Below are 27,500 nucleotides of genomic sequence, written 5' to 3'. Positions count from 1 at the left end.
GGTTGAAACAGTGTCAATGAGGTGGGGGTTGTAGTCCTGTGTATGAAACAGTGTCAATGAGGGGGGGTTGTAGTCCTGTGTATGAAACAGTGTCAATGAGGTGGGGGTTGTAGTCCTGTGTATGAAACAGTGTCAATGAGGTGGGGGTTGTAGTCCTGTGTATGAAACAGTGTCAATGAGGTGGGGGTTGTAGTCCTGTGTATGAAACAGTGTCAATGAGGTGGGGGTTGTTGTCCTGTGTATGAAACAGTGTCAATGAGGTGGGGGTTGTTGTCCTGTGTATGAAACAGTGTCAATGAGGTGGGGTTGAAACAGTGTCAATGAGGGGGGGTTGTTGTCCTGTGTACATATCAGTGTCAATGAGGTGGGGGGTTGTTGTCCTGTGTATGAAACAGTGTCAATGAGGTGGGGGTTGTTGTCCTGTGTGTGAAACAGTGTCATTGAGGTGGGGGTTGTTGTCCTGTGTGTCAATGAAAACAGTGTCAATGAGGTGGGGGTTGAAACAGTGTCAATGAGGTGGGGTTGAAACAGTGTCAATGAGGGGGGGGTTGTTGTCCTGTGTAGGAAACAGTGTCAATGAGGTGGGGGTTGTTGTCCTGTGTACATATCAGTGTCAATGAGGTGGGGGTTGTTGTCCTGTGTACATATCAGTGTCAATGAGGTGGGGGTTGAAACAGTGTCAATGAGGTGGGGTTGTTGTCCTGTGTATGAAACAGTGTCAATGAGGTGGGGGTTGAAACAGTGTCAGTGAGGTGGGGGTTGTTGTCCTGTGTATGAAACAGTGTCAATGAGGTGGGGGTTGAAACAGTGTCAATGAGGTGGGGGTTGAAACAGTGTCAATGAGGGGGGTTATTGTCCTGTGTAGGAAACAGTGTCAATGAGGGGGGGTTGTTGTCCTGTGTACATATCAGTGTCAATGAGGTGGGGTTGTTGTCCTGTGTACATATCAGTGTCAATGAGGTGGGGGTTGAAACAGTGTCAATGAGGTGGGGGTTGTTGTCCTGTGTATGAAACAGTGTCAATGAGGTGGGGGTTGAAACAGTGTCAGTGAGGGGGGTTGTTGTCCTGTGTATGAAACAGTGTCAATGAGGGGGGGGTTGTTGTCCTGTGTAAAACAGTGTCAATGAGGTGGGGGTTGAGGTCCTGTGTAGGAAACAGTGTCAATGAGGTGGGGGAGGTGGGGGTTGTAGTCCCTGTGTATGAAACAGTGTCAATGAGGTGGGGGTTGTTGTCCTGTGTGAAACAGTGTCAATGAGGTGGGGGTTGTAGTCCTGTGTATGAAACAGTGTCAATGAGGTGGGGGTTGTAGTCCTGTGTATGAAACAGTGTCAATGAGGTGGGGGTTGTAGTCCTGTGTATGAAACAGTGTCAATGAGGTGGGGGTTGTTGTCCTGTGTATGAAACAGTGTCAATGAGGTGGGGGTTGTTGTCCTGTGGGGGTATGAAACAGTGTCAATGAGGTGGGGGTTGAAACAGTGTCAATGAGGGGGGGGTTGTTGTCCTGTGTACATACAGTGTCAATGAGGTGGGGGTTGTTGTCCTGTGTATGAAACAGTGTCAATGAGGTGGGGGTTGTTGTCCTGTGTGTGAAACAGTGTCATTGAGGTGGGGGTTGTTGTCCTGTGTATGAAACAGTGTCAATGAGGTGGGGGTTGAAACAGTGTCAATGAGGTGGGGGGGTTGAAACAGTGTCAATGAGGGGGGGTTATTGTCCTGTGTAGGAAACAGTGTCAATGAGGGGGGGTTGTTGTCCTGTGTACATATCAGTGTCAATGAGGTGGGGGTTGTTGTCCTGTGTACATATCAGTGTCAATGAGGTGGGGGTTGAAACAGTGTCAATGAGGTGGGGGTTGTTGTCCTGTGTATGAAACAGTGTCAATGAGGTGGGGGTTGAAACAGTGTCAGTGAGGTGGGGGTTGTTGTCCTGTGTATGAAACAGTGTCAATGAGGTGGGGGTTGTTGTCCTGAGGTGGGGGTTGAAACAGTGTCAATGAGGGGGTTATTGTCCTGTGTAGGAAACAGTGTCAATGAGGGGGGTTGTTGTCCTGTGTAAACAGTGTCAATGAGGTGGGGGTTGTTGTCCTGTGTATGAAACAGTGTCAATGAGGTGGGGGTTGTTGTCCTGTGTATGAAACAGTGTCAATGAGGTGGGGGTTGTTGTCCTGTGTATGAAACAGTGTCAATGAGGTGGGGGTTGAAACAGTGTCAGTGAGGGGGGGGGTTGTTGTCCTGTGTAAAACAGTGTCAATGAGGTGGGGGTTGTAGTCCTGTGTATGAAACAGTGTCAATGAGGTGGGGGTTGTAGTCCTGTGTATGAAACAGTGTCAATGAGGTGGGGGTTGTTGTCCTGTGTATGAAACAGTGTCAATGAGGTGGGGGTTGTTGTCCTGTGTATGAAACAGTGTCAATGAGGTGGGGGTTGTTGTCCTGTGTCAATCAATGAGGTATGAAACAGTGTCAATGAGGTGGGGGTTGAAACAGTGTCAATGAGGGGGGGTTGTTGTCCTGTGTAAATCAGTGTCAATGAGGTGGGGGTTGTTGTCCTGTGTATGAAACAGTGTCAATGAGGTGGGGGTTGTTGTCCTGTGTGTGAAACAGTGTCAATGAGGTGGGGGTTGTTGTCCTGTGTATGAAACAGTGTCAATGAGGTGGGGTTGAAACAGTGTCAATGAGGGGGGGTTGTTGTCCTGTGTAGGAAACAGTGTCAATGAGGTGGGGGTTGTTGTCCTGTGTACAAACAGTGTCAATGAGGTGGGGGTTGTTGTCCTGTGTACATAAACAGTGTCAATGAGGTGGGGGTTGAAACAGTGTCAATGAGGTGGGGGTTGTTGTCCTGTGTATGAAACAGTGTCAATGAGGTGGGGGTTGTTGTCCTGTGTAATATCAGTGTCAATGAGGTGGGGGTTGTTGTCCTGTGTAGGAAACAGTGTCAATGAGGTGGGGGTTGTTGAAAACAGTGTCAATGAGGTGGGGGTTGAAACAGTGTCAATGAGGGGGTTGTTGTCCTGTGTAAAACAGTGTCAATGAGGTGGGGGTTGAGGTCCTGTGTATGAAACAGTGTCAATGAGGTGGGGGTTGTTGTCCTGTGTATGAAACAGTGTCAATGAGGTGGGGGTTGTTGTCCTGTGTAGGAAACAGTGTCAATGAGGTGGGGTTGTTGTCCTGTGTATGAAACAGTGTCAATGAGGTGGGGGTTGGTCCTGTGTATGAAACAGTGTCAATGAGGTGGGGGGTTGTGTCAGTCCTGTGTATGAAACAGTGTCAATGAGGTGGGGGTTGTAGTCCTGTGTATGAAACAGTGTCAATGAGGTGGGGGTTGTTGTCCTGTGTATGAAACAGTGTCAATGAGGTGGGGGTTGTAGTCCTGTGTATGAAACAGTGTCAATGAGGTGGGGGTTGTTGTCCTGTGTATGAAACAGTGTCAATGAGGTGGGGGTTGAAACAGTGTCAATGAGGGGGGGTTGTTGTCCTGTGTACAATCAGTGTCAATGAGGTGGGGGTTGTTGTCCTGTGTGTGAAACAGTGTCAATGAGGTGGGGGTTGTTGTCCTGTGTATGAAACAGTGTCAATGAGGTGGGGGTTGTTGTCCTGTGTATGAAACAGTGTCAATGAGGTGGGGGTTGTTGTCAATGAGGGGGGTTGTTGTCCTGTGTGTGAAACAGTGTCAATGAGGTGGGGGTTGAAACAGTGTCAATGAGGTGGGGGTTGAAACAGTGTCAATGAGGTGGGGGTTGAAACAGTGTCAATGAGGTGGGGGTTGAAACAGTGTCAATGAGGTGGGGGTTGTTGTCCTGTGTATGAAACAGTGTCAATGAGGTGGGGGGTTGAAACAGTCCTGTGGTGGGGAAACAGTGTCAATGAGGTGGGGGTTGTTGTCCTGTGTATGAAACAGTGTCAATGAGGTGGGGGTTGAAACAGTGTCAATGAGGGGGGGTTGTTGTCCTGTGTGAAACAGTGTCAATGAGGTGGGGGTTGTTGTCCTGTGTATGAAACAGTGTCAATGAGGGGGGGGTTGTTGTCAATGTGTATGAAACAGTGTCAATGAGGTGGGGGTTGTTGTCCTGTGTAGAGAAACAGTGTCAATGAGGTGGGGGTTGTTGTCCTGTGTATGAAACAGTGTCAATGAGGTGGGGGTTGTTGTCCTGTGTAGGAAACAGTGTCAATGAGGTGGGGGTTGTTGTCCTGTGTATGAAACAGTGTCAATGAGGTGGGGTGAAACAGTGTCAATGAGGGGGGTTGTTGTCCTGTGTATGAAACAGTGTCAATGAGGTGGGGTTGTTGTCCTGTGTATGAAACAGTGTCAATGAGGTGGGGGTTGTCAATGAGGGGGGGTTGTAGTCCTGTGTAATATCAGTGTCAATGAGGTGGGGGTTGTTGTCCTGTGTATGAAACAGTGTCAATGAGGTGGGGGTTGTCCTGTGTAGGAAAGTGTCAATGAGGTGGGGGTTGTCCTGTGTACAGTGTCAATGAGGTGGGGTTGTTGTCCTGTGTATGAAACAGTGTCAATGAGGTGGGGGGGGTTGTTGTCCTGTGTATGAAACAGTGTCAATGAGGTGGGGGTTGTTGTCCTGTGTATGAAACAGTGTCAATGAGGTGGGGGTTGTTGTCCTGTGTATGAAACAGTGTCAATGAGGTGGGGTTGTTGTCCTGTGTATGAAACAGTGTCAATGAGGTGGGGGTTGAAACAGTGTCAATGAGGTGGGGGTTGTTGTCCTGTGTATGAAACAGGTCAATGAGGTGGGGTTGTTGTCCTGTGTGTGAACAGTGTCAATGAGGTGGGGGTTGTTGTCCTGTGTATGAAACAGTGTCAATGAGGTGGGGGTTGTTGTCCTGTGTATGAAACAGTGTCAATGAGGTGGGGGTTGTTGTCCTGTGTATGAAACAGTGTCAATGAGGTGGGGGTTGAAAACAGTGTCAATGAGGTGGGGTTGAAACAGTGTCAATGAGGTGGGGGTTGTTGTCCTGTGTATGAAACAGTGTCAATGAGGTGGGGTTGAAACAGTGTCAATGAGGGGGGTTGTTGTCCTGTGTACAGTGTCAATGAGGTGGGGGTTGTTGTCCTGTGTATGAAACAGTGTCAATGAGGTGGGGGTTGTAGTCCTGTGTATGAAACAGTGTCAATGAGGTGGGGGTTGTTGTCCTGTGTATGAAACAGTGTCAATGAGGTGGGGTTGTTGTCCTGTGTATGTCAATGAGGTGGGGGTTGTTGTCCTGTGTAAAACAGTGTCAATGAGGTGGGGGTTGTCCTGTGTAAAACAGTGTCAATGAGGGGGGGGTTGAAACAGTGTCAATGAGGGGGGGTTGTTGTCCTGTGTAATATCAGTGTCAATGAGGTGGGGGTTGTTGTCCTGTGTATGAAACAGTGTCAATGAGGTGGGGGTTGTTGTCCTGTGTATGAAACAGTGTCAATGAGGTGGGGGTTGTTGTCCTGTGTATGAAACAGTGTCAATGAGGTGGGGGTTGTTGTCCTGTGTATGAAACAGTGTCAATGAGGTGGGGGTTGAAACAGTGTCAATGAGGTGGGGGTTGTAGTCCTGTGTATGAAACAGTGTCAATGAGGTGGGGGTTGTAGTCCTGTGTATGAAACAGTGTCAATGAGGTGGGGGTTGTTGTCCTGTGTATGAAACAGTGTCAATGAGGTGGGGGTTGAAACAGTGTCAATGAGGGGGGGGTTGTTGTCCTGTGTATGAAACAGTGTCAATGAGGTGGGGGTTGTCCTGTGTATGAAACAGTGTCAATGAGGTGGGGGTTGTAGTCCTGTGTATGAAACAGTGTCAATGAGGGGGGGTTGTTGTCCTGTGTAGGAAACAGTGTCAATGAGGTGGGGGTTGTTGTCCTGTGTATGAAACAGTGTCAATGAGGTGGGGTTGAAACAGTGTCAATGAGGTGGGGTTGTTGTCCTGTGTATGAAACAGTGTCAATGAGGTGGGGGTTGAAACAGTGTCAATGAGGGGGGTTGTAGTCCTGTGTGGGGGTTGACATATCAGTGTCAATGAGGTGGGGGTTGTTGTCCTGTGTATGAAACAGTGTCAATGAGGTGGGGGTTGTTGTGTCAATGAGGTGGGGGTTGTAGTCCTGTGTAAAACAGTGTCAATGAGGTGGGGGTTGTTGTCCTGTGTATGAAACAGTGTCAATGAGGTGGGGGTTGTTGTCCTGTGTAGAAAACAGTGTCAATGAGGTGGGGGTCAATGAGGTGGGGGTTGTTGTCCTGTGTATGAAACAGTGTCAATGAGGTGGGGGTCAATGAGGTGGGGGTTGTTGTCCTGTGTATGAAACAGTGTCAATGAGGTGGGGTTGAAACAGTGTCAATGAGGGGGGTTGTAGTCCTGTGTACATATCAGTGTCAATGAGGTGGGGGGTTGTTGTCCTGTGTATGAAACAGTGTCAATGAGGTGGGGGTTGTAGTCCTGTGTAGGAAACAGTGTCAATGAGGTGGGGGTTGTTGTCCTGTGTAGGAAACAGTGTCAATGAGGTGGGGGTTGTTGTCCTGTGTATGAAACAGTGTCAATGAGGTGGGGGTTGAAACAGTGTCAATGAGGGGGGGTTGTTGTCCTGTGTATGAAACAGTGTCAATGAGGTGGGGTTGAAACAGTGTCAATGAGGTGGGGTTGTTGTCCTGTGTATGAAACAGTGTCAATGAGGTGGGGGTTGAAACAGTGTCAATGAGGGGGGGTTGTCCTGTGTACAAACAGTGTCAATGAGGTGGGGTTGTTGTCCTGTGTATGAAACAGTGTCAATGAAAACAGTGTCAATGAGGTGGGGGTTGTAGTCCTGTGTATGAAACAGTGTCAATGAGGTGGGGGTTGTTGTCCTGTGTATGAAACAGTGTCAATGAGGTGGGGGTTGTTGTCCTGTGTAGGAAACAGTGTCAATGAGGTGGGGGTTGAAACAGTGTCAATGAGGTGGGGGTTGTTGTCCTGTGTATGAAACAGTGTCAATGAGGTGGGGGTTGAAACAGTGTCAATGAGGTGGGGGTTGTTGTCCTGTGTATGAAACAGTGTCAATGAGGTGGGGGTTGAAACAGTGTCAATGAGGGGGGTTGTAGTCCTGTGTACATATCAGTGTCAATGAGGTGGGGGTTGTTGTCCTGTGTATGAAACAGTGTCAATGAGGTGGGGGTTGTTGTCCTGTGTAGGAAACAGTGTCAATGAGGTGGGGGGTTGTCCTGTGTAGGAAACAGTGTCAATGAGGTGGGGGTTGTTGTCCTGTGTATGAAACAGTGTCAATGAGGTGGGGGTTGAAACAGTGTCAATGAGGGGGGTTGTTGTCCTGTGTATGAAACAGTGTCAATGAGGTGGGGGTTGAAACAGTGTCAATGAGGTGGGGGTTGTTGTCCTGTGTATGAAACAGTGTCAATGAGGTGGGGGTTGAAACAGTGTCAATGAGGGGGGTTGTAGTCCTGTGTACATATCAGTGTCAATGAGGTGGGGGTTGTTGTCCTGTGTATGAAACAGTGTCAATGAGGTGGGGGTTGTTGTCCTGTGTAGGAAACAGTGTCAATGAGGTGGGGGGTTGTCCTGTGTAGGAAACAGTGTCAATGAGGTGGGGGTTGTTGTCCTGTGTATGAAACAGTGTCAATGAGGTGGGGGTTGAAACAGTGTCAATGAGGGGGGTTGTTGTCCTGTGTATGAAACAGTGTCAATGAGGTGGGGGTTGAAACAGTGTCAATGAGGGGGGGGTTGAAACAGTGTCAATGAGGTGGGGGTTGAGGTCCTGTGTATGAAACAGTGTCAATGAGGTGGGGGGTTGTTGTCCTGTGTATGAAACAGTGTCAATGAGGTGGGGTTGTTGTCCTGTGTAGAAACAGTGTCAATGAGGTGGGGGTTGTTGTCCTGTGTATGAAACAGTGTCAATGAGGTGGGGGTTGAAACAGTGTCAATGAGGTGGGGTTGTAGTCCTGTGTATGAAACAGTGTCAATGAGGTGGGGGTTGTTGTCCTGTGTATGAAACAGTGTCAATGAGGTGGGGGTTGTTGTCCTGTGTAGAAACAGTGTCAATGAGGTGGGGGTTGAAACAGTGTCAATGAGGTGGGGTTGTTGTCCTGTGTATGAAACAGTGTCAATGAGGTGGGGGTTGAAACAGTGTCAGTGAGGGGGGTTGTTGTCCTGTGTATGAAACAGTGTCAATGAGGTGGGGTTGTTGTCCTGTGTATGAAACAGTGTCAATGAGGTGGGGGTTGTTGTCCTGTGTATGAAACAGTGTCAATGAGGTGGGGTTGTTGTCCTGTGTATGAAACAGTGTCAATGAGGTGGGGGTTGTTGTCCTGTGTATGAAACAGTGTCAATGAGGTGGGGGTTGAAACAGTGTCAATGAGGGGGGTTGTTGTCCTGTGTACATATCAGTGTCAATGAGGTGGGGGGTTGTTGTCCTGTGAAACAGTGTCAATGAGGTGGGGGTTGTTGTCCTGTGTATGAAACAGTGTCAATGAGGTGGGGGTTGTTGTCCTGTGTATGAAACAGTGTCAATGAGGTGGGGGTTGTTGTCCTGTGTATGAAACAGTGTCAATGAGGTGGGGGTTGTTGTCCTGTGTATGAAACAGTGTCAATGAGGTGGGGGTTGAAACAGTGTCAATGAGGTGGGGGTTGTTGTCCTGTGTATGAAACAGTGTCAATGAGGTGGGGGTTGTTGTCCTGTGTAAAACAGTGTCAATGAGGTGGGGGTTGTTGTCCTGTGTATGAAACAGTGTCAATGAGGTGGGTTGTTGTCCTGTGTAGGAAACAGTGTCAATGAGGTGGGGGTTGTTGTCCTGTGTATGAAACAGTGTCAATGAGGTGGGGGTTGAAACAGTGTCAATGAGGTGGGGTTGTTGTCCTGTGTATGAAACAGTGTCAATGAGGTGGGGGTTGAAAACAGTGTCAATGAGGTGGGGGTTGTTGTCCTGTGTAGGAAACAGTGTCAATGAGGTGGGGTTGTTGTCCTGTGTATGAAACAGTGTCAATGAGGTGGGGTTGTTGTCCTGTGTAGAAACAGTGTCAATGAGGTGGGGGTGTCAATGAGGTTGTTGTTGTCCTGTGTATGAAACAGTGTCAATGAGGTGGGGGTTGAAACAGTGTCAATGAGGTGGGGGTTGTTGTCCTGTGTATGAAACAGTGTCAATGAGGTGGGGGTTGAAACAGTGTCAATGAGGGGGGTTGTAGTCCTGTGTAGGAAACAGTGTCAATGAGGTGGGGGTTGTTGTCCTGTGTATGTCAATGACAGTGTCAATGAGGTGGGGTTGAAACAGTGTCAATGAGGTGGGGGTTGTAGTCCTGTGTAAATCAGTGTCAATGAGGTGGGGGTTGTTGTCCTGTGTATGAAACAGTGTCAATGAGGTGGGGGTTGTCCTGTGTAAACAGTGTCAATGAGGTGGGGGTTGTTGTCCTGTGTATGAAACAGTGTCAATGAGGTGGGGGTTGAAACAGTGTCAATGAGGTGGGGTTGTAGTCCTGTGTACAAACAGTGTCAATGAGGTGGGGGTTGTTGTCCAGTGTCAATGAGGGGGGTTGTTGTCCTGTGTAAAACAGTGTCAATGAGGTGGGGGTTGTTGTCCTGTGTAGGAAACAGTGTCAATGAGGTGGGGGTTGAAACAGTGTCAATGAGGGGGGTTGTTGTCCTGTGTAGGAAACAGTGTCAATGAGGTGGGGGTTGAAACAGTGTCAATGAGGGGGGGGTTGTTGTCCTGTGTAGGAAACAGTGTCAATGAGGTGGGGTTGAAACAGTGTCAATGAGGGGGGTTGTTGTCCTGTGTAGGAAACAGTGTCAATGAGGTGGGGGTTGAAACAGTGTCAATGAGGGGGGTTGTTGTCCTGTGTAGGAAACAGTGTCAATGAGGTGGGGGTTGAAAACAGTGTCAATGAGGTGGGGGTTGTTGTCCTGTGTAGGAAACAGTGTCAATGAGGTGGGGGTTGTTGTCCTGTGTATGAAACAGTGTCAATGAGGTGGGGGTTGTAGTCCTGTGTATGAAACAGTGTCAATGAGGTGGGGGTTGTAGTCCTGTGTAGGAAACAGTGTCAATGAGGTGGGGGTTGTAGTCCTGTGTAGGAAACAGTGTCAATGAGGTGGGGGTTGAAACAGTGTCAATGAGGTGGGGGGGGTTGTAGTCCTGTGTAGAAACAGTGTCAATGAGGTGGGGGTTGTTGTCCTGTGTATGAAACAGTGTCAATGAGGTGGGGGTTGTTGTCCTGTGTATGAAACAGTGTCAATGAGGTGGGGGTTGTTGTGTAAAACAGTGTCAATGAGGTGGGGGTTGAAACAGTGTCAATGAGGTGGGGGTTGTAACAGTCCTGTGGGGGTTGTTGTCCTGTGTGGAAACAGTGTCAATGAGGTGGGGGTTGTAGTCCTGTGTATGAAACAGTGTCAATGAGGTGGGGGTTGTTGTCCTGTGTAATGAAACAGTTGTATGAGGTGGGGGTTGAAACAGTGTCAATGAGGGGGGGTTGTTGTCCTGTGTAGGAAACAGTGTCAATGAGGTGGGGGTTGAAACAGTGTCAATGAGGTGGGGGTTGTTGTCCTGTGTAGGAAACAGTGTCAATGAGGTGGGGGTTGAAACAGTGTCAATGAGGTGGGGGTTGTTGTCCTGTGTAGGAAACAGTGTCAATGAGGTGATCAATGGGGGTTGAAACAGTGTCAATGAGGGGGGGGTTGTTGTCCTGTGTATGAAACAGTGTCAATGAGGTGGGGGTTGTTGTCCTGTGTATGAAACAGTGTCAATGAGGTGGGGGTTGAAACAGTGTCAATGAGGTGGGGGTTGTAGTCCTGTGTAGGAAACAGTGTCAATGAGGTGGGGGTTGTAGTCCTGTGTATGAAACAGTGTCAATGAGGTGGGGGTTGTAGTCCTGTGTACATATCAGTGTCAATGAGGGGGGGGTTGTAGTCCTGTGTAGGAAACAGTGTCAATGAGGTGGGGGTTGAAACAGTGTCAATGAGGTGGGGGTTGTAGTCCTGTGTATGAAACAGTGTCAATGAGGTGGGGGTTGTAGTCCTGTGTATGAAACAGTGTCAATGAGGTGGGGGTTGTTGTCCTGTGTAGGAAACAGTGTCAATGAGGTGGGGGTTGTTGTCCTGTGTATGAAACAGTGTCAATGAGGTGGGGGTTGTTGTCCTGTGTATGAAACAGTGTCAATGAGGTGGGGGTTGTAGTCCTGTGTACATATCAGTGTCATTGAGGTGGGGTTGAAACAGTGTCAATGAGGTGGGGGTTGTTGTCCTGTGTACATATCAGTGTCAATGAGGGGGGTTGTTGTCCTGTGTACATATCAGTGTCATTGAGGTGGGGGTTGAAACAGTGTCAATGAGGTGGGGGTTGTTGTCCTGTGTATGAAACAGTGTCAATGAGGTGGGGGTTGTTGTCCTGAGGGGTGGGGTTGAAACAGTGTCAATGAGGTGGGGGTTGTCCTGAAACAGTGTCAATGAGGTGGGGGTTGAAACAGTGTCAATGAGGTGGGGGTTGTTGTCCTGTGTACATATCAGTGTCAATGAGGGGGGTTGTAGTCCTGTGTATGAAACAGTGTCAATGAGGTGGGGGTTGTTGTCCTGTGTAGGAAACAGTGTCAATGAGGTGGGGGTTGTTGTCCTGTGTATGAAACAGTGTCAATGAGGTGGGGGTTGAAACAGTGTCAATGAGGTGGGGGGGGATTGAAACAGTGTCAATGAGGGGGGGGTTGTTGTCCTGTGTATTAAACAGTGTGCTGTAAACTAACTAACCCTCAGTCCTCTCTTCTGGATCTCAGCCACACTCTTCTGTATGAGCAGAGGAACTGGGGCAGCGGTGTTCTCCTTGTCCACCAGGTGGCGCAGCTCCACTCCAAACACCATGGGGGGGTTGAGGTGGCAGGGTCGGGGGTCGGGGGCTCCCACTGCTCCAGCAGGGTCAGCTTCACGTACAGTAGACCCCTGGGCTCCAATCTAACGCATATCTGCTGAGACCGAGAGGCTGGGGAAGGAGAGGGACAGAAGAGATAGCAGAAGGGGAAGGAGAGGGACAGAAGAGATAGCAGAAGGGGAAGGAGAGGGACAGAAGAGATAGCAGAGGGGGAAGGAGAGAGACAGAAGAGATAGCAGGAGGGGAAGGAGAGAAGACAGAAGAGATAGCAGGAGGGGAAGGAGAGGGACAGAAGAGATAGCAGGAGGGGAAGGAGAGGGACAGAAGAGATAGCAGAGGGGGAAGGAGAGAGACAGAAGAGATAGCAGGAGGGGAAGGAGAGGGACAGAAGAGATAGCAGGAGGGGAAGGAGAGGGACAGAAGAGATAGCAGAGGGGGAAGGAGAGAGACAGAAGAGATAGCAGGAGGGGAAGGAGAGGGACAGAAGAGATAGCAGGAGGGGAAGGAGAGGGACAGAAGAGATAGCAGAGGGGGAAGAAGAGAGACAGAAGAGATAGCAGAGGGGGAAGGAGAGAGACAGAAGAGATAGCAGGAGGGGAAGGAGAGGGACAGAAGAGATAGCAGAGGGGGAAGGAGAGAGACAGAAGAGATAGCAGGAGGGGAAGAGATAGCAGGGGGAAGGAAGAGAAGAGATAGCAGGAGGGGAAGGAGAGGGACAGAAGAGATAGCAGAGGGGAAGGAGAGAGACAGAAGAGATAGCAGAAGGGATAGCAGGAGGGGAAGGAGAGGGACAGAAGAGATAGCAGAGGGGGAAGGAGGAGAAGAGACAGAGAAGAGATACAGAAGAGATAGCAGAAGGGGGGAAGGAGAGGGACAGAAGAGATAGCAGAGGGGAAGGAGAGGGACAGAAGAGATAGCAGAGGGGAAGGAAGAGACAGAAGAGATAGCAGAGAAGAGATAGAGAGGAGGGGAAGGAGAGGGACAGAAGAGATAGCAGAGGGGGAAGGAGAGAGACAGAAGAGATAGCAGGAGGGGAAGGAGAGGGACACAAGAGATAGCAGGAGGGGAAGGAGAGGGACAGAAGAGATAGCAGAGGGGGAAGGAGAGAGACAGAAGAGATAGCAGAAGGGGAAGGAGAGGGACAGAAGAGATAGCAGAAGGGGAAGGAGAGGGACAGAAGAGATAGCAGAAGGGGAAGGAGAGGGACAGAAGAGATAGCAGAAGGGGAAGGAGAGGGACAGAAGAGATAGCAGAGGGGGAAGGAGAGAGACAGAAGAGATAGCAGGAGGGGAAGGAGAGGGACAGAAGAGATAGCAGAGGGGGAAGGAGAGAGACAGAAGAGATAGCAGGAGGGGAAGGAGAGGGACACAAGAGATAGCAGGAGGGGAAGGAGAGGGACAGAAGAGATAGCAGAGGGGAGAGGGACAGAGAGAGAAGGGAGGGACAGAAGGGCAGAAGGAGAGGGACAGAAGAGATAGCAGAAGGGGAAGGAGAGGGACAGAAGAGATAGCAGAAGGGGAAGGAGAGGGACAGAAGAGATAGCAGGAGGGGAAGGAGAGGGACAGAAGAGATAGCAGAAGGGAAGGAGAGCAGGACAGAAGAGATAGCAGGAGGGGAAGGAGAGGGACAGAAGAGATAGCAGAGGGGAAGGAGAGGGACAGAAGAGATAGCAGAGGGGGAAGGAGAGAGACAGAAGAGATAGCAGGAGGGGAAGGAGAGGGACAGAAGATAGCAGAAGGGGAAGGAGGGACAGAGGGGGAAGGAGAGGGACAGAAGAGATAGCAGAGGGGAAGGAGAGGGACAGAAGAGATAGCAGAGGGGAAGGAGAGAGACAGAAGAGATAGCAGAAGGGGAAGGAGAGGAAGACAGAAGGGGAAGGAGAGGGACAGAAGAGATAGCAGAAGGGGAAGGAGAGGACAGAAGAGATAGCAGAGGGGAAGGAGAGGGACAGAAGAGATAGCAGAAGGGGGGAAGGAGAGGGACAGAAGAGATAGCAGAGGGGAAGGAGAGAGACAGAAGAGATAGCAGAGGGGAAGGAGAGGGACAGAAGAGATAGCAGAGGGGAAGGAGAGAGACAGAAGAGATAGCAGAGGGGAAGGAGAGGGACAGAAGAGATAGCAGGAGGGGAAGGAGAGGACAGAAGAGATAGCAGGGGGGAAGGAGAGGGACAGAAGAGATAGCAGGAGGGGAAGGAGAGGGACAGAAGAGATAGCAGAGGGGAAGGAGAGAGACAGAAGAGATAGCAGAAGGGGAAGGAGAGGGACAGAAGAGATAGCAGAGGGGGAAGGAGAGAGACAGAAGAGATAGCAGGAGGGGAAGGAGAGGGACAGAAGAGATAGCAGGAGGGGAAGGAGAGGGACAGAAGAGATAGCAGAAGGGGAAGGAGAGGACAGAAGAGATAGCAGAGGGGGAAGGAGAGGGACAGAAGAGATAGCAGAAGGGGAAGGAGAGAAGAGATAGCAGAGACAGAAGAGATAGCAGAAGGGGAAGGAGAGGGACAGAAGAGATAGTAGAAGGGGACGGAGAGGGACAGAAGAGATAGCAGAAGGGGAAGGAGAGGGACAGAAGAGATAGCAGAAGGGGAAGGAGAGGGACAGAAGAGATAGCAGAGGGGGAAGGAGAGAGACAGAAGAGATAGCAGGAGGGGAAGGAGAGGGACAGAAGGGGAAGGAGAGGGACAGACGAGATAGCAGAAGGGAGAAGGAGAGGGACAGAAGGGGAAGGAGAGGGACAGAAGGAGGGGAATGAACAAGAGAAGGACGAACACAGTTGATTGACAGAGTGATTCCAAAAGAAGATCAGGAACTAAAGTTAGCTAAGATGCCTTCAGACAAATTAAAGTCCACTGGTATGGAAAACGCTTCTGCTGCATCCCTCACAGTGCCAAGCATCAGTGAAGTGGATGGTATAACAACAGAACTGCATCTACTACGTTCATATGAACTTTTAACTCTCTGGTTGCTCCTACCTTTGAACAGAGGGGGTATGGACACAGCCCCCAGACAGCAGACCCTGTTCCTGGTCGCTGCTGTGGAGTCGCTGCCCTTCGTGGTGGTAGTCTCAGCCCCGGGGTAAGGGGTGAGCACCACCAGTTTCAGCAGCCTGGCCCTCTCCAGCTCCAGGTTGAAGGTGTGGTTGAGGGGCAGAGAGCCCCCCCTGGAGGTTAGCAGGCCGGTACGGGCCCTGGTTACACCATCCACCTGATGACCACAATGGAAAATAAAGTTACACTGTTTGGTGTTATTCTCAATGATACTAAATACATTGCAGACAGACAGACAGGCAGACAGGCAGACAGACAGACAGACAGACAGGCAGGCAGGCAGGCAGACAGACAGACAGACAGACAGACAGACAGACAGACAGACAGACAGACAGACAGGCAGACAGACAGGCAGGCAGACAAACAGACAGACAGACAGACAGGCAGGCAGGCAGACAGACAGACAGACAGACAGGCAGACAGACAGACAGACAGACAGGCAGACAGGCAGACAGGCAGACAGACAGACAGACAGACGGACCCTTTATTAAAAATCACCTGGATGGCACAGAACACCTTCTTACTGGCGTCCTGTTTAGGGGCCCTCAGCAGTTTCTCCACCCCAACGAGATGCACCGTGAGCAGGCCGGAGACGCGCTGGGCGCACCGTGGCTGGTCCGACAAGTTGTAGACTCTGAACGAGCTCAGGTCAGAGGTCATGGTCACTCCCTCCTGGCTGGAGTGGTGGGTGGAGCGGGGTGGTGGAAGAGGGGGGTTGTGGGCCGATGAGGGTCCCCCTGGTCCACCCTGTTTGGGCAGCAGCTCAGGTGAGTCTCCGTCGCTCAGGTAGCCCCCCTTACTGGCGGCAGAGGAACGTCCCCTGGAGGAGCGTCGTTGTGGTCTCGCCGGGGCCGAAGTGTCCAGGTGGTACCTGCTGATCACCTCGTTGGACTGCTCCTTACGGACGTCTGGGGATGATGTCCCCTCTCCACCTCCGTCCCCTCCTCCTCGGCCCGTCCCCTCCTTCCCGTGGCGATGGGAGCGAGAGGAGCGCAGGCTGAGTTTACGGCGGAGTTCGGGGAGTTTCTTCATCTTCATGGAAAGGGATTTCCGGACCATTCCTGGGGATTTGATCCTGTCCATCATGCTGCTGGCCACGCCCCCTTTCTTCTGGGCCCCAGGGCTGTCTGAGGGGACTGACACACCTCCTCCGGAGCTGGCCACGCCCCCTTTCTTCTGGGCCCCGGGGCTGTCTGAGGGGACTGACACACCTCCTCCGGAGCTGGAAACACCCCCTTCTCCAACTGCAACCCCGAAAGACTGCAGTTCCTCACTCTGGATCTGTTGAATTACATCTGAGATGGATGGAGAGAGGAGAGATGATGGAGAGAGGAGAGATGATAGGGAGAGGAGAGATGATGGAGAGAGGAGGGGAATGGAGAGAGGAGGGGAATGGAGAGAAGAGAGATGATGGAGAGAGGAGAGGGATGGAGAGAGGAGGGGAATGGAGAGAGGAGAGATGATGGAGAGAGGAGGGGAATGGAGAGAGGAGAGATGATGGAGAGAGGAGGGGAATAGAGAGAGGAGAGATGATGGAGAGAGGAGAGGGATGGAGAGAGGAGGGGAATGGAGAGAAGAGAGATGATGGAGAGAAGAGAGATGATGGAGAGAGGAGAAATGATGGAGAGAGGAGGGGAATGGAGAGAAGAGAGATGATGGAGAGAGGAGAGATGATGGAGAGAGGAGAGATGATGGAGAGAGGAGGGGAATGGAGAGAGGAGAGATGATGGAGAGAGGAGGGGAATGGAGAGAGGAGAGATGATGGAGAGAGGAGAGGGATGGAGAGAGGAGGGGAATGGAGAGAAGAGAGATGATGGAGAGAGGAGGGATGATGGAGAGAGGAGAGATGATGGAGAGAGGAGAGATGATGGAGAGAGGAGAGGGATGGAGAGAGGAGGGGAATGGAGAGAAGAGAGATGATGGAGAGAGAAGGGATGATGGAGAGAGGAGAGATGATGGAGAGAGGAGGGGAATGGAGAGAGGAGAGATGATGGAGAGAGGAGAGGGATGGAGAGAGGAGGGGAATGGAGAGAAGAGAGATGATGGAGAGAGGAGGGGAATGGAGATAATGGAGAGAGGAGAGATGATGGAGAGAGGAGAGATGATGGAGAGAGGAGAGGGATGGAGAGAGGAGGGGAATGGAGAGAAGAGAGATGATGGAGAGAGGAGAGGGATGGAGAGAGGAGGGGAATGGAGAGAAGAGAGATGATGGAGAGAGGAGGGATGATGGAGAGAGGAGAGATGATGGAGAGTGGAGAGATGATAGGGAGAGGAGAGATGATGGCGAGAGGAGGGGAATGGAGAGAGGAGAGATGATGGAGAGAGGAGAGGGGTGGAGGGGGAGAGGGATGGAGAGAGGAGGGGAATGGAGAGAGGAGAGAGAGGGAGGGAATGAGAGAGGAGAGAGGATGAGAGAGGAGGGGAATGGAGAGAGGAGAGAGGATGAGAGAGGAGGGGAATGGAGAGAGGAGAGAGGATGAGAGAGGAGGGGAATGGAGAGAAGAGAGGGATGGAGAGAGGAGGGGAATGGAGAGAGGAGAGGGATGGAGAGAGGAGGGGAATGGAGAGAGGAGAGAGGATGAGAGAGGAGGGGAATGGAGAGAGGAGAGAGGATGAGAGAGGAGGGGAATTGAGAGAGGAGAGAGGATGGAGAGAGGAGGGGAATGGAGAGAGGATAGGGATGGAGAGAGGAGAGATGATGGAGAGAGGAGGGGAATAGAGAGAGAGGGATGGAGAGGGATGGAGAGAGGAGAGGGATGGAGAGAGGAGGGGAATGGAGAGAGGAGAGGGATGGAGAGAGGAGAGGGATGGAGAGAGGAGGGGAATGGAGAGGAGAGGGATGGAGAGAGGAGAGGGATGGAGAGAAGAGAGGAGAGAGATGTCATATAGCTACAGTAGTTATCTGTTATCTGTAGGTGACTACACTACCTTCATGTGGCTACAGTAGTTATCTGTAGGTGACTACACTACCTTCATGTAGCTACAGTAGTTATCTGTTATCTGTAGGTGACTACACTACATTCATGTAGCTACAGTAGTTATCTGTAGGTGACTACACTACCTTCATGTAGCTTAGTTATCTGTAGGTGACTACACTACCTTCATGTAGCTACAGTAGTTATCTGTTATCTGTAGGTGACTACACTACCTTCATGTAGCTACAGTAGTTATCTGTAGGTGACTACACTACCTTCATGTAGCTACAGTAGTTATCTGTAGGTGACTACAGTTATGTAGCTGTAGTTATCTGTGACTACAGTACTACAGTAGTTATCTGTATGACTACACTAGCTACAGTAGTTATCTGTTGAGGTGACTACAGTACCTTCATGTAGCTACAGTAGTTATCTGTAGGTGACTACACTACCTTCATGTAGCTACAGTAGTTATCTGTTATCTGTAGGTGACTACAGTACCTTCATGTTGCTACAGTAGTTATCTGTAGGTGACTACACTACCTTCATGTAGCTACAGTAGTTATCTGTAGGTGACTACAGTACCTTCATGTAGCTACAGTAGTTATCTGTAGGTGACTACACTACCTTCATGTAGCTACAGTAGTTATCTGTTATCTGTAGGTGACTACACTACCTTCATGTAGCTACAGTAGTTATCTGTAGGTGACTACAGTACCTTCATGTAGCTACAGTAGTTATCTGTTATCTGTAGGTGACTACACTACCTTCATGTAGCTACAGTAGTTATCTGTAGGTGACTGCACTGCCTTCATGTAGTTGATCTGTACTACACTACCTTCATGTAGCTACAGTAGTTATCTGTTGACTACTGTAGTAGACTACACTACCTTCATGTAGCTACAGTAGTTATCTGTTATCTGTGACTACACTACCTTCATGTAGCTACAGTAGTTATCTGTAGGTGACTACACTACCTTCATGTAGCTACAGTAGTTATCTGTAGGTGACTACAGTACCTTCATGTAGCTACAGTAGTTATCTGTAGGTGACTACACTACCTTCATGTAGCTACAGTAGTTATCTGTAGGTGACTACACTACCTTCATGTAGCTACAGTAGTTATCTGTAGGTGACTACACTACCTTCATGTAGCTACAGTAGTTATCTGTAGGTGACTACACTACCTTCATGTAGCTGTTATCTGCTACACTACCTTCATGTAGCTACAGTAGTTATCTGTAGGTGACTACACTACCTTCATGTAGCTACAGTAGTTATCTGTAGGTGACTACACTACCTTCATGTAGCTACAGTAGTTATCTGTAGGTGACTACACTACCTTCATGTAGCTACAGTAGTTATCTGTAGGTGACTACACTACCTTCATGTAGCTACAGTAGTTATCTGTAGGTGACTACACTACCTTCATGTAGCTACAGTAGTTATCTGTAGGTGACTACACTACCTTCATGTAGCTACAGTAGTTATCTGTAGGTGACTACACTACCTTCATGTAGCTACAGTAGTTATCTGTAGGTGACTACACTACCTTCATGTAGCTACAGTAGTTATCTGTAGGTGACTACACTACCTTCATGTAGCTACAGTAGTTATCTGTAGGTGACTACACTACCTTCATGTAGCTACAGTAGTTATCTGTTAGGTGACTACACTACCTTCATGTAGCTACAGTAGTTATCTGTTAGGTGACTAGGTGACTACACTACCTTCATGTAGCTAGTTATCAGTAGTTATCTGTAGGTGATCTGTTACTACACTACCTTCATGTAGCTACAGTAGTTATCTGTAGGTGACTACACTACCTTCATGTAGCTACAGTAGTTATCTGTAGGTGACTACACTACCTTCATGTAGCTACAGTAGTTATCTGTAGGTGACTACACTACCTTCATGTAGCTACAGTAGTTATCTGTTATCTGTAGGTGACTACACTACCTTCATGTAGCTACAGTAGTTATCTGTAGGTGACTACACTACCTTCATGTAGCTGTAGGTGACTACAGTAGTTATCTGTTATCTGGGTGACTACACTACCTTCATGTAGCTACAGTGACTACACTACCTTCATGTAGCTACAGTAGTTATCTGTAGGTGACTACACTACATTCATATAGCTACAGTAGTTATCTGTAGGTGACTACACTACCTTCATGTGGCTACAGTAGTTATCTGTTATCTGTAGGTGACTACACTACCTTCATGTAGCTACAGTAGTTATCTGTTATCTGTAGGTGACTACACTACCTTCATGTAGCTACAGTAGTTATCTGTAGGTGACTACACTACCTTCATGTAGCTACAGTAGTTATCTGTAGGTGACTACACTACCTTCATGTAGCTACAGTAGTTATCTGTTATCTGTAGGTGACTACACTACCTTCATGTAGCTACAGTAGTTATCTGTAGGTGACTACAGTACCTTCATGTAGCTACAGTAGTTATCTGTAGGTGACTACACTACCTTCATGTAGCTACAGTAGTTATCTGTAGGTGACTACACTACCTTCATGTAGCTACAGTAGTTATCTGTATCTGGTGACTACACTACCTTCATGTAGCTACAGTAGTTATCTGTATCTGGTGACTACACTACCTTCATGTAGCTACAGTAGTTATCTGTAGGTGACTACACTACCTTCATGTAGCTACAGTAGTTATCTGTTATCTGTGACTACACTACCTTCATGTAGCTACAGTAGTTATCTGTAGGTGACTACACTACCTTCATGTAGCTACAGTAGTTATCTGTAGGTGACTACACTACCTTCATGTAGCTACAGTAGTTATCTGTTATCTGTAGGTGACTACACTACATTCATGTAGCTACAGTAGTTATCTGTTGATACTTCATGTAGCTACAGTAGTTATCTGTAGGTGACTACACTACCTTCATGTAGCTACAGTAGTTATCTGTTATCTGTAGGTGACTACACTACCTTCATGTAGCTACAGTAGTTATCTGTAGGTGACTACACTACCTTCATGTAGCTACAGTAGTTATCTGTAGGTGACTACACTACCTTCATGTAGCTACAGTAGTTATCTGTAGGTGACTACACTACCTTCATGTAGCTACAGTAGTTATCTGTAGGTGACTACACTACTTCATGTAGCATGTTATAGTGTTATCTGTAGTGACTACACTACCTTCATGTAGCTACAGTAGTTATCTGTAGGTGACTACACTACCTTCATGTAGCTACAGTAGTTATCTGTAGGTGACTACAGTACCTTCATGTAGCTACAGTAGTTATCTGTAGGTGACTACACTACCTTCATGTAGCTACAGTAGTTATCTGTAGGTGACTACACTACCTTCATGTAGCTACAGTAGTTATCTGTTATCTGTAGGTGACTACACTACCTTCATGTAGCTACAGTAGTTATCTGTAGGTGACTACACTACCTTCATGTAGCTACAGTAGTTATCTGTTATCTGTAGGTGACTACACTACCTTCATGTAGCTACAGTAGTTATCTGTAGGTGACTACACTACCTTCATGTAGCTACAGTAGTTATCTGTAGGTGACTACACTACCTTCATGTAGCTACAGTAGTTATCTGTAGGTGACTACACTACCTTCATGTAGCTACAGTAGTTATCTGTAGGTGACTACACTACCTTCATGTAGCTACAGTAGTTATCTGTTATCTGTAGGTGACTACACTACCTTCATGTAGCTACAGTAGTTATCTGTAGGTGACTACACTACCTTCATGTAGCTACAGTAGTTATCTGTAGGTGACTACACTACTTCATGTAGCTTATCAGTGACTACAGTTCATCTACAGTAGTTATCTGTAGGTGACTACACTACATTCATGTAGCTACAGTAGTTATCTGTAGGTGACTACACTACCTTCATGTAGCTACAGTAGTTATCTGTTATCTGTAGGTGACTACACTACCTTCATGTAGCTACAGTAGTTATCTGTAGGTGACTACACTACCTTCATGTAGCTACAGTAGTTATCTGTTATCTGTAGGTGACTACACTACCTTCATGTAGCTACAGTAGTTATCTGTAGGTGACTACACTACCTTCATGTAGCTACAGTAGTTATCTGTAGGTGACTACACTACCTTCATGTAGCTACAGTAGTTATCTGTTATCTGTAGGTGACTACACTACCTTCATGTAGCTACAGTAGTTATCTGTAGGTGACTACACTACCTTCATGTAGCTACAGTAGTTATCTGTAGGTGACTACACTACCTTCATGTAGCTACAGTAGTTATCTGTTAGGTGACTACACTACCTTCATGTAGCTACAGTAGTTATCTGTAGGTGACTACACTACCTTCATGTAGCTACAGTAGTTATCTGTAGGTGACTACACTACCTTCATGTAGCTACAGTAGTTATCTGTAGGTGACTACACTACCTTCATGTAGCTACAGTAGTTATCTGTAGGTGACTACACTACCTTCATGTAGCTACAGTAGTTATCTGTAGGTGACTACAGTACCTTCATGTAGCTACAGTAGTTATCTGTAGGTGACTACACTACCTTCATGTAGCTACAGTAGTTATCTGTTATCTGTAGGTGACTACACTACCTTCATGTAGCTACAGTAGTTATCTGTAGGTGACTACACTACCTTCATGTAGCTACAGTAGTTATCTGTAGGTGACTACACTACCTTCATGTAGCTACAGTAGTTATCTGTAGGTGACTACACTACCTTCATGTAGCTACAGTAGTTATCTGTAGGTGACTACACTACCTTCATGTAGCTACAGTAGTTATCTGTTATCTGTAGGTGACTACACTACCTTCATGTAGCTACAGTAGTTATCTGTAGGTGACTACACTACCTTCATGTAGCTACAGTAGTTATCTGTAGGTGACTACAGTACCTTCATGTAGCTACAGTAGTTATCTGTAGGTGACTACAGTACTACAGTAGTTATCTGTAGGTGACTACATACCTTCATGTAGCTACAGTAGTTATCTGTTATCTGGTGACTACAGTACCTTCATGTAGCTACAGTAGTTATCTGTAGGTGACTACAGTAGCTACAGTAGTTATCTGTTATCTGTAGGTGACTACACAGTACCTTCATGTAGCTACAGTAGTTATCTGTAGGTGACTACAGTACCTTCATGTAGCTACAGTAGTTATCTGTAGGTGACTACAGTACCTTCATGTAGCTACAGTAGTTATCTGTAGGTGACTACAGTACCTTCATGTAGCTACAGTAGTTATCTGTAGGTGACTACACTACCTTCATGTAGCTACAGTAGTTATCTGTAGGTGACTACAGTACCTTCATGTGGCTACAGTAGTTATCTGTAGGTGACTACAGTACCTTCATCTGTAGTTATCTGTTATCTGTAGGTGACTACAGTACCTTCATGTGGCTACAGTAGTTATCTGTAGGTGACTACAGTACCTTCATGTGGCTACAGTAGTTATCTGTTATCTGTAGGTGACTACACTACCTTCATGTAGCTACAGTAGTTATCTGTTATCTGTAGGTGACTACACTACCTTCATGTAGCTACAGTAGTTATCTGTTATCTGTAGGTGACTACACTACCTTCATGTAGCTACAGTAGTTATCTGTAGGTGACTACACTACCTTCATGTGGCTACAGTAGTTATCTGTTATCTGTAGGTGACTACACTACCTTCATGTAGCTACAGTAGTTATCTGTTATCTGTAGGTGACTACACTACCTTCATGTCGCTACAGTAGTTATCTGTAGGTGACTACACTACCTTCATGTGGCTACAGTAGTTATCTGTTATCTGTAGGTGACTACACTACCTTCATGTAGCTACAGTAGTTATCTGTAGGTGACTACAGTACCTTCATGTGGCTACAGTAGTTATCTGTTATCTGTAGGTGACTACACTACCTTCATGTAGCTACAGTAGTTATCTGTAGGTGACTACACTACCTTCATATAGCTACAGTAGTTATCTGTAGGTGACTACAGTACCTTCATATAGCTACAGTAGTTATCTGTAGGTGACTACAGTACCTTCATGTAGCTACAGTAGTTATCTGTAGGTGACTACACTACCTTCATATAGCTACAGTAGTTATCTGTAGGTGACTACAGTACCTTCATGTGGCTACAGTAGTTATCTGTTATCTGTAGGTGACTACACTACCTTCATGTCGCTACAGTAGTTATCTGTAGGTGACTACACTACCTTCATGTAGCTACAGTAGTTATCTGTAGGTGACTACACTACCTTCATGTGGCTACAGTAGTTATCTGTAGGTGACTACACTACCTTCATGTAGCTACAGTAGTTATCTGTTATCTGTAGGTGACTACACTACCTTCATGTAGCTACAGTAGTTATCTGTAGGTGACTACAGTACCTTCATGTAGCTACAGTAGTTATCTGTAGGTGACTACAGTACCTTCATATAGCTACAGTAGTTATCTGTAGGTGACTACAGTACCTTCATGTAGCTACAGTAGTTATCTGTTATCTGTAGGTGACTACAGTACCTTCATGTAGCTACAGTAGTTACCTGTTATCTGTAGGTGACTACACTACATTCATGTGGCTACAGTAGCTTGTTCTACAGTATGTACTTACCTGGGCTGTCTCCGTCTCTGTCTCTCCTACTGCAGGCTGAGCTGTCTAATGTGATGGCTTTGGTCTGATGGGCGCTGTCTGGGCTGGAGCCACCTGAAGGGCACTGGTTCTGGGTGGCATGACGCTCTAAACGGGAGGCCCCTCCACCTCCACCTCCACCTCCTCCTCCTCCACCTCCACCGGTGCCAGGGCTCACCACCATCCCTGCCCGTCGCTGGCTCCTCATCTGGGGATCCCTCGACGTCTCTGACAGCCCCTCTGTCTCCCTCCTCCTCCAGGGGTTCTCACTGTCTAACCTAACACCCCCTCCTCCTCCTCCTCCTCCCCCTCCTCCTCCTCCACCTCCTCCCCCTCCTCCTCCTCCTCCTCCACCCCCTCCTCCTCCTCCTCCTCCTCCTCCTCCTCCTCCCCCTCCTCCTCCTCCACCTCCTCCTCCTCCACCTCCTCCTCCTCCTCCCTCCACCTCCTCCTCCTCCTCCTCCCCTCCACCTCCTCCTCCTCCACCTCCTCCTCCTCTTAAACGTCCTAAACCTCCGATGCCACGCAACACGTCCTCCTCCTCTGGAATAGGGTTGTACCAAATGTTGTTGTCCCCTTCTGTGCGTTGCCTCAGCTCGGCGAAGCAGTTGGGGGGGAGGCCTAGACGCGAGTAGGACTCGTCGGCAGCCTGGCTCTTTCCTGTGGACAGTACCCAGGCTCGGCTGCTCCTGTCCAGGGTCTGGAGATAGGCCCCTGACCCCGAGGACTTCACCATACAGGAGGAGACACAGATCTCAGCGTAACCTCCTATAGGGTTGGTGAACTCTGGGACTGCGGTGTGGACAAGGGGAGGAGGCTCACAGAAGGAGGTGCTACATTGTCCCTGATGCTCCCAGTCTAAATCATCACACCTCCTCCTGTCCAGCCCGGCCTCCACTAACGTCTTCTGGCTCCAGGCCTGTTTGGAGGTTGAGACCTGGGCCTTTCCTGAGCTGCTATCCGAGTCACAAGCCCCGTAGAGCAGGCTGTGAGAGCCCTCTGTCCCTGGTGTGGAGGCCAGTTTGGCCCACTGCTGTTTCTTGGCCACTGTTATCTGGGTGCGTGGGGTGGTGGTGCTGTCCTCCGTTGGCGGGGTCGGTGGTTCAGCCTCCGCTGTCGTTACCGTTGACAACGATGAGGATGAAGCGCTTTGGATGACATCACTCTTCCGCTGGATGTCTGGAGGGAAACAACACAACTATTATGGTCTGTATTATGGTCATTATCCAGTCCAATAAAGACTGTATTATGGTCATTATCCAGTCCAATAAAGACTGTATTATGGTCATTAATCCAGTCCAATAAAGACTGTATTATGGTCATTATCCAGTCCAATAAAGACTGTATTATGGTCATTATCCAGTCCAATAAAGACTGTATTATGGTCATTATCCAGTCCAATAAAGACTGTATTCATTATCCAGTCCAATAAAGACTGTATTATGGTCATTATCCAGTCCAATAAAGACTGTATTATGGTCATTATCCAGTCCAATAAAGACTGTATTATGGTCATTATCCAGTCCAATAAATGTATTCTGGTCACTGTATTATGGTCATTATCAGTCAATAAAGACTGTATTATGGTCATTATCCAGTCCAATAAAGACTGTATTATGGTCATTATCCAGTCCAATAAAGACTGTATTGTGGTCATTATCCAGTCCAATAAAGACTATTATGGTCATTATCCAGTCCAATAAAGACTGTATTATGGTCATTATCCAGTCCAATAAAGACTGTATTATGGTCATTATCCAGTCCAATAAAGACTGTATTATGGTCATTATCCAGTCCAATAAAGACTGTATTATGGTCATTATCCAGTCCAATAAAGACTGTATTATGGTCATTATCCAGTCAATAAAGACTGTATTATGGTCATTATCCAGTCCAATAAAGACTGTATTATGGTCATTATCCAGTCCAATAAAGACTGTATTATGGTCATTATCCAGTCCAATAAAGACTGTATTATGGTCATTATCCAGTCCAATAAAGACTGTATTATGGTCATTATCCAGTCCAATAAAGACTGTATTATGGTCATTATCCAGTCCAATAAAGACTGTATTATGGTCATTATCCAGTCCAATAAAGACTGTATTATGGTCATTATCCAGTCCAATAAAGACTATTATGGTCATTATCCAGTATTATGGTCATTATCCAGTCCAATAAAGACTGTATTATGGTCATTATCCAGTCCAATAAAGACTGTATTATGGTCATTATCCAGTCAATAAAGACTGGTCATTATCCAGTCCAATAAAGACTGTATTATGTCATTATCCAGTCCAATAAAGACTGTATTATGGTCATTATCCAGTCAATAAAGACTGTATTATGGTCATTATCCAGTCCAATAAAGACTGTATTATGGTCATTATCCAGTCCAATAAAGACTGTATTATGGTCATTATCCAGTCCAATAAAGACTGTAGACTGTATTATGGTCATTATCCAGTCCAATAAAGACTGTATTATGGTCATTATCCAGTCCAATAAAGACTGTATTATGGTCATTATCCAGTCCAATAAAGACTGTATTATGGTCATTATCCAGTCCAATAAAGACTGTATTATGGTCATTATCCAGTCCAATAAAGACTGTATTATGGTCATTATCAGTCAATAAAGACTTATTATGGTCATTATCAGTCAATAAAGACTGTATTCATTATGGTCATTATCCAGTCCAATAAAGACTGTATTATGGTCATTATCCAGTCCAATAAAGACTGTATTATGGTCATTATCCAGTAATAAAGACTATGGTCATTATCCAGTCCAATAAAGACTGTATTATGGTCATTATCCAGTCCAATAAAGACTGTATTATGGTCATTATCCAGTCCAATAAAGACTGTATTGTGGTCATTATCCAGTCCAATAAAGACTATTATGGTCATTATCCAGTCCAATAAAGACTGTATTATGGTCATTATCCAGTCCAATAAAGACTGTATTATGGTCATTATCCAGTCCAATAAAGACTGTATTATGGTCATTATCCAGTCCAATAAAGACTGTATTATGGTCATTATCCAGTCCAATAAAGACTGTATTATGGTCATTATCCAGTCCAATAAAGACTGTATTATGGTCATTATCCAGTCCAATAAAGACTG

At 47.4% G+C, this 27,500-nt stretch overlaps 1 protein-coding gene across 1 annotated transcript in view; it reads right to left on the bottom strand.

Moving 5' to 3' along the window:
• Window positions 1–27,500, bottom strand: part of LOC135573637 (rho GTPase-activating protein SYDE1-like) — an 84,556-nt gene that overhangs the window by 21,165 nt on the left and 35,891 nt on the right. The window contains 6 exon segments of the mRNA XM_065022932.1: window positions 11,683–11,822; window positions 11,825–11,911; window positions 14,769–15,000; window positions 15,342–16,138; window positions 24,352–24,678; window positions 24,883–25,548. Of these exon segments, the coding sequence (XP_064879004.1) occupies window positions 11,683–11,822; window positions 11,825–11,911; window positions 14,769–15,000; window positions 15,342–16,138; window positions 24,352–24,678; window positions 24,883–25,548 (2,249 nt within the window).

Source organism: Oncorhynchus nerka, linkage group LG10, assembly GCF_034236695.1.
Source record: "Oncorhynchus nerka isolate Pitt River linkage group LG10, Oner_Uvic_2.0, whole genome shotgun sequence".
NCBI lineage: Eukaryota > Metazoa > Chordata > Actinopteri > Salmoniformes > Salmonidae > Oncorhynchus > Oncorhynchus nerka.
The sequence above is the reverse complement of the archived record's forward strand: the minus strand, read 5'-3'. Positions and strand labels throughout refer to the sequence as shown.